The sequence below is a fragment of the Diadema setosum genome, chromosome 15 (genome assembly GCF_964275005.1).
Source record: "Diadema setosum chromosome 15, eeDiaSeto1, whole genome shotgun sequence".
NCBI lineage: Eukaryota > Metazoa > Echinodermata > Echinoidea > Diadematoida > Diadematidae > Diadema > Diadema setosum.
In genome coordinates, this window is record NC_092699.1 from 28867856 (window position 1) to 28875818 (window position 7963).

General features: G+C 38.0%; 1 protein-coding gene across 1 annotated transcript; it reads right to left on the reverse strand.

Annotated features, from left to right (window-relative positions):
• Nucleotides 1-5278: 5278 nt before the first annotated feature.
• LOC140238648 (neuropeptides B/W receptor type 1-like) lies at nt 5279-6397 on the reverse strand. The gene has a single exon (XM_072318548.1). It carries the CDS (start codon nt 6395-6397, stop codon nt 5279-5281), a length of 1119 nt encoding a protein of 372 aa, XP_072174649.1.
• Between the last annotated feature and the right edge of the window lie 1566 nt (nt 6398-7963).

Sequence of the window (7963 nt, forward strand, 5' to 3'; positions counted from 1 at the left end):
TAGGGATTTGTTATACGTGAATCATTACTATCATTATTCTTTTAAGAGAGATCTGGAACATTACGCGGTTTGCAAAAAAAAAAGAATAGAAAAGAAAAGAAGTAGAAAATCAGGGAAATTTGGGGCAAGTCACATTAAAGAGATGGTACAGTATTGGTGGAGATGAGAATACAAACTGGGCTGTTAACTTTTTGCGAGGTACCAAGAAAACACTTATGAAATAGTACAGAGCATACCATTCTAAGAGGAATTTAAAGTTTATTTGATGAAAATCGGTTTTGAAATGGCTGAAACATTCCAAAATTAAGTAAAACAAAGCGATCGTTATAAAAGCTGGGTCCCACCTTTTATTAGGCCCTGTTTTGGCTATCTCAGCCATCTCAAAACTAACTTTTATCAAATAAATGTTGAATTCCTCATGAAATTACATGCTCTTTCATATTTCGAAAGAGGTTTCATAATTATTATCTCACCAAAAATGTTAGAAACCTGAAGTTAGGTCTCAACCAAAACTATACGATCCCTTTAAATATTTGTGGGATTTGTAGGAGACTAATGGCTATAATTACTTAGTATTCTGTCACATTCTTACTGCGATGCGTCCAAATGGATTTGGATGGAAAGACACAAATAGAAACGCATTATTGTGATTTCGCGATCTGTTTCCCTTGAATGAATACGCGCATGGGTTGGAGTATTCTGAAATACATTTTTATGTGCTTGAATTTCATATCCAAAGAGATATGATGATTCGAGCTACCTTCGTGATAATGAACGAGCTGGTCTTGTGATACAGTCACATCTGTGTTGTCGTTGTTTTCGAGGATTTGAATTTGTTATCTTATTTTTCTGTTTTTCCTTGGAGCTATAGTTCAAGGAGAATTCCAAATCAGTTGAAAGTTAGAAATGTTTAGAATTGAAAATTTGATTAAAATCGAAAGAAAATTAAGGAAGTTATGATATGATGAAGTTAAGCCATTTTTTCCGCCGAATAGTTGAACGGTCAATAATTATGAATATAAAAAATAGTGAAGCGATTATGTCACCTCCTTGCTTGTCATATAGTTTACACATAACATTTTGAAATTTCCCCGTTTTTTGTTCAAAAGGCAATAATGCCCCAGTCTCAAATCCTGATATTTCTGACTGATCATTATTCTAAAGTTGTGCAACACTTTGTTCAGCCGAGAATAACATTACGTTATACACCTTCATGATCAAATGATTGATTTTTTGTAATTTTTTGTAGACCATCAATGGAAAATTGTGAGGTGATGACATCAGCAGCTCACTCAAATAAAATATTCAACTGTTCAAGACTTGCTATTCAAAAATTAACGAATCCTTGAAACATCATGATTTCCTTAATTTTAATACTATTCTGATCAATTTTTCACTGTTCGTATAATACCACAAAATGTCATGTTGAGAAATGAAAACTACACATTCCCTCGACTTGTAACTGAAATACTTCAAGGGTAATCATCCCGGCCCTGCCCTAGGAATTACCTGCCATTAACGAAACAGAGCTTATTATTGTAAAATTATAGTTACCTCAACCTTGGATCATACTAATACTACATGGCTTTTTGGTCCCACCGTGTGCATGGTAATGGAGGTAGCGTACGTCATTGCCTAATCATGATAGACCGGTGTAATTGACGTTCGAGGTTGCCCTGTCAGTATGGTCAATATGGTTCAGGGCAATATCTAGGGTAAACAAATCAAAAACACAGCAACACGAAAGTCCGAATGGCATGTATATGCATATATATATATATATATATAGAGAGAGAGAGAGACATAGATTTATAGTTTTACTCATGTACACACACACACATCTATATCGATATATATATATATATATATATATATATATATATGTATAAATATATATATATATATACATAATTATATAAATCATTATATACATAAAGAGACAAACTGTTAGTGCATTTTTGACCAATAAAGCATGAGTTTATTGAACTCAATTTTTCCTGGCTTCCTACGCCTTCCTCAGGAGTCGTGTCAAGTAAATCTTCATAAGGAATCATTTTACCTTATAAAAAAAACTCTTTATTATTAAAAACTTGGATTAATTTTGTCTTAAAAAAAAACAACAACTCCTATTTCTCTCCATATTTTCCTAAGCCTGCAAAACTTGAAAGTAAAAGGGAGGCACCTTCAAAAACAACAATTTTACATCAGATTATTAATTTCACAAAAATGAAAACTTTCCACATATTTTCCTGAACCAATAATCAAAGTATAACTTCCAACCCATCTTCCTGTCACCACAGAAATAGGCATTTTAACCACATAACCCTTTGAGTTTTCACAAATAATTCAAAATTCCTCACGCCACCACCATGGACTGTAATCCTGATAACAAGTCGCTCTTTTAATTCGGTCCTTCCCATTCCATATAAGTTCAAAATAAGTTTGATAAATCTCCGCATTAACTACCCACTTCGGAACAACTAAGGATGAAGAAACATAATTACGTTTGGACAAAGCATACTTTTCAATAATGAGCTTTCCCCATTACTGTCAAATCTCTCTGCTACCACCAGCCCAACTACCTTTTAACTTTACTCAAAGTCTCTGTATAGTTTATCTCCTCCCTACAGTTCTTACTTCCAACGAGAAATATACTCCTAACAAAGAAAAATTAACGCACACACACACACACACACACACACAATCTTACGTCGGCTGTGCTGGGGTCCACATGGGTATGTCCGTACCCTGCTTGAATAAATGAAAGTAAATTACATTCTACCTCTTGTCTAAACGCTATGCCCTTTTTGTTCATAATGTGATTTTTGAGCAAAAATAATGTGTCAACGAACAAAACAATGTGAAAAAAAATGTTAGGAAAAAGAAAATCATGTAAGGCATGAACAGCATGTATTCAACGAACAAAATAATGTGAACTGATTTTGTTAACAGGGAGGAAAATGAAGAAAATTATGTCAGGCCTGACCAGTACATATTCAACATTCAACGAACAAAATATTGTGAACTGAGTTTGTTTAACAATGGGTTGTATATCAAATGATGCGTCAAGTTCATGAGAGAATGACCAGTGTTAGGAAAACGAAGATTATATCAGGCATGAAAGTATGTATTCAATTAACAAGATAATGTGAACTGATTTTGTTAACAGTGAGGTGCACTATGAGAAGGAAATTTTGAGCATTGCTTTGTATGCGTTTAGTGTATAATGTGTACACTGGTGTAAGGCTAAGTTGACTCTTGTATTGAATTGCATTTTGCGCTAATACCTGCCCTGCTTAAAATGCGGAGTGAAAGAACGTGTAGAAAGTCTTGACACTAAACCGTGGTATTCTTAGGCAATCCGTATAGAGAACCCTGCTTGCATCATCCATTGTCCACTCCAGTCTTTGAACTTCAATCTTCGACCGTACTGGACGAATACTTGGTGTCAAAGTTCCTTCCCAGGGACGGGTAAAGTCTACCAATAGGCAATGGCAGGTGTATTGAAATTGGCATTGCTACTGACAACGGAACTGGAACAGTGGAACTCTTGGATTGTGGTTTCAAGAGTGTTGTTTTTATTTTGCGTGTGTGTGTGTGTGTGTGTGTGTGTGTTTGTTTGTTTGTTTTTTGTTTTCAGTAGCTACATCATATGCATTTCATCCAGACATAGATAGCTTACTTCCGCCAAAGAATGCAAAACAGTAACGCGCAGTGATATATGTTATGTTTGATTTGATTTGATTTATTAAAAAGATGCATGTACATACATTATACACAAACATGCACATAGTTTGTACATGGAATATGTTATTTCACATTTTGTGTGGATCGTCACAAGCTCTAAAAAGCTTGACGTCCAGTCGGGATAACTTACACATAGTTAATAGTACATAAACATCATTCAGACAAGTACGTTTTGAGTGATCGTTACAAGCCTATACGGCGTTGTGATATTTATTTACACAAAACATGATTTATAAAACATTTCTTGGAACAATTTTTTTTTTTCAATTTGAACATCGGTACAAACCTCAGAGAGCAAAGTTCAACGGTCTTTGTTTTTAATTGATCCACTGCGATGTTATTTCTATTTTTTTTTTTTTTTTGGGGGGGGGTTAATTTTACTCTACACGCGTAATTGGATAAACGAACATTAACATCCGAATGGAGGAAGATATTCAACCAGTCTGTCGCTATTGTAAATATTGCATAACTCATAACGTCTTATCGCTTAATAGTTTTAACACACCATTACAGGCAAATTAACACATTCTGTAGAAAGCAAGCAGCGCCGCGCTGAATGTAATAGTATATAGGGGTGGATCCAAGAATTCCGTGGAGGGGGTGTGTTTACAAAATTAAAGGGGGGCAAACGCTCTTTTATTTCTTTTGTTTAAAAAAAAAATAAATAAAGGAGGGCATGCGCCCGGTGCGGTCCTCCCTGGATCACCACTGGACAATTTCTCATGGAACCATGTGGCCAACCTATCACACGTAAGATGAGTGCTTTATTTCCTTTCAGTGCACATCGATAACAACAAAGATAGCATTACCTTTGATAAAAGTAAGCGAATACTCTACTTCAACGAAATAGATAAATAACGCTTATAGTGAAAAAGGACGTTTGGCATTATGCCGTTATGGCTGACGTCCACTAGAGCGCGGACAAGCCTAGGAAGGGTTGCGGAAGCAAATTCTGTCATTTCGGCATGCTGCCCGCGTCAGACGCGGAATAAGTATGCGAATCGGCTTGTCCTGGGACATTCCTAGGAGTATCCTAGTTATCACTCTGGAAGAGCGCGAAATACTCCGGAATACTAGTATGCTAATCGTATAGCTTTCGGGCGTTTCCGAAGGCGCGGAACGCCCGTGCAGACATGTTTAGGACAGTGAACGGACTCTTTCAAGAACGTGCAGAGAGGTTGCCGAATGAGTGCGGAATTACTAAATTCCCTTTCCGTATCCTGTCCGCACCTTAGTGGACGCCTGGTCTTAATGAAGACCGGTGATATCTTCCGCTGTGTCAAATCACTAATTGGACGCAATGATCCGCTGTAACTTCGCTTTCACAAGTAGGCCAACAATCTCTTATTCAAAACCACATCATCATGAAACTTGGCTAAAACTGACATACTCTACACAATATTCAGTCTTAGCCGGGATACATATAGACCAGTTCAACTTTACAGAGCATCGCCTTTGAAAGTGTTCAATATCGTGTAACAAAATACAACAACTAGACAATATACTTTGGAGACACATGCATTTCATTAGCCTAATTGTTGGTCTCAATGGTGGCATTTTGGCTCTGTGCCTCGCATCCCGTTGCCACGCTATTTGCCTGAGACGTCTGTACGCCACCGTTGTTACGGGCGAGGAATCGTGCCAGCAGTCGGGAGGGCTCCGGGATATCACGCCAACGCCCCCGGAGAATGCAGGCCATGACCACCCTGAAGTGAGGGTGCTTCCATCCGTAGATAAACGGATTCAGGCAGCTGTCGAGCACCAGGGGCAGGGACACGTAGGGCATCACGCTGAGTACTCGGTGCAGAGCGGGTCCCTCCAGGAAAGGGATGGCTAGAAAGACAGCCAGGAAGGGGGATACGCACAGGAGGAAGCAGCATACCACGCATAGGAGATTCTTGGTAATTACATTTTCGCTATGACTGCGGCGTCTTTTCTCAGCTGTCAGTGTACTTGACCTGGACTTGGTGGCGCTCTTTTTCACGCGCCTGAAGATCAACCAGTAGCAGAGGAACGATACGCTGAGGGCTATTGCTGACGAGGAACTCACGAGATAGGCGAAAGTATTGGCATTCTTGTGAGAGAAGTCGCAAATGCAGAGTCGCGTGAGCGCGTCATATCCGAGAAAACCATGACCAGCCACCTGAAGGACGATTATAGCTATGATGGGATACAACCAAGAAAAGATCACCATAGCAACGAGGTGTCTGGTCGAAAAGATGCGGTTGAAAGTCTGTAGTGGCTTGATAATAAGCACGCAGCGATTGAGAGCGATCAGTGCAATGGTAATGATACTACTCCCGATAGAAATGATATCAAGTGCAGCAGTCAGTTGGCAAATCACATCATGAAGTGGCAAGTTAATTCTTCTAAGCAACATGTTGACCTGAAACGGCTGAACAGTGGACACCAGTAGATCACTTACGCTGAGGCTGATGATGAGGATAGAGGTTCTCGTCTGGAGTTTCCTCGACAGTGCGATAGCGAGTAACAGGACGGTGTTTCCTGTTACTCCAAGAACAAACACAGCGCAATATGCTCCAGCCAAACATATATCACTAAGAGCGAGACTGGAATTATTGGATTTCGTCAAATTAACATGGCTGACAAAATTCTCACCGCTGTCTTGGTAGCCAACTGCATCCGCCATCTTGTCTAAAGCAGCGAGGGAACAGATCTATGAAGAACACAAGAACTCTTTAATGTAATGAGTAAATATTTTGGTATTTGATATCTAGTGTTTTGATATGTTATTGATTCCTATTTCCATCAGGACAAAACGAAGAAAAAAAAAGGCCATTAAAATTCTAGAATAGTTTGACCCAAAGTATTCATTAAAAAGAAATCATTTTAAGAAGTTGAGGCTGTTTCGTCACTGCAAAGGAAAATCCACAAAAAAAACCTTTCCCTTCCTACATGATTTCTTATAAGATACTTAATGAACCTTTTGTCTGTTCATCTGATCTCACTGTGTTAGAATTTGATTGCAAAGCAAATGTGCTCCATTCTTTTTCAATTCGTGATTTTTGCGATCGAAACTGAATCTGAAAAAATAAGAAAATATACGAAAATATAGGATATGATTAATGATTGTAGCTTCTGGAATATATTAGACGTCATGTACCATTGCAACAAGTAAAGATATCACTGGAAAGATTGTTTTGCTCTATCCGATGACGGACTTGCCTTAGAATGTTTAATGGTGCTTAGTCCGTTTTGCGATCAAACTCTTCGTGTATTACTACTTTAACATGAGGTGCAATTATAAAATATATAATCTGTGAATCTATAGACAATTAATTTTAGCTATACAATGACCTGTATCTCGCAGAAAATATGAAATGCAATTATAGAATTACGTGAATGAAAAAATCTGTCTCACTCATAAGGTCTTCAGCATTATATTCAGGATGAGTTTAAATGATCTCAAAACTAGATAAACATACCCCTTAGTGTTCTCCGATCAAGGGATCCAGAAGAAAAAAAAAAGATGAGAAAACTTCAAGGCACACATTACAAGGAGGAGATGAGAACTTACAATGTCGACAGACAAAGCGTCTCATCTAGCCAATTCACTCATCGTTGGGCCAACAAGATCATAAATGGCTCGTAAATCTCTCTTGAACACATCGAATATGATGTATTGAGGATGTTCCCGCATCATTTATCTCACGGACAATATTACATCCAGGAAATATTTTATTGATATCGATCTATTATTCTACTTCATGTACTTTTTGTTTCGTTTGTGGCACACGTAAGACAAGAACATGGTGGGGGACCGGTTTACCGCTCGACTTTATAGATGGATTGTCTTGCCTAGGTTAACATCCGCCGTATCCAGGGGACTCGAACCAGCGACCTTGTGAATAATATCAGTAGTCTTATCAACTGAGCTACAACCGCTTCTCTATCCAATGCACTGTTGTTATTTTTTTTTCAGTTCTGATTTACATTGTAAGATTCAGATAAAAGTTTTAAAAGGTAATGAATAGGCGAGAGTCCTATACTTTGCTTTTTAATAGTGATGCTTGCATAGAAGAATTGTGTGAGAAACATTTATTTATTGCACACGTTTAAAACCTGTCAACTGTCTTATATACAAATTTCTCTCTCGAATATGTATTTCTCTCTCTAAAATGTATCACAGCTCATCCGAGTCACACCTGAAGCTAACATGAGGTATGACATGACAATACCAATGATCTGTATCACG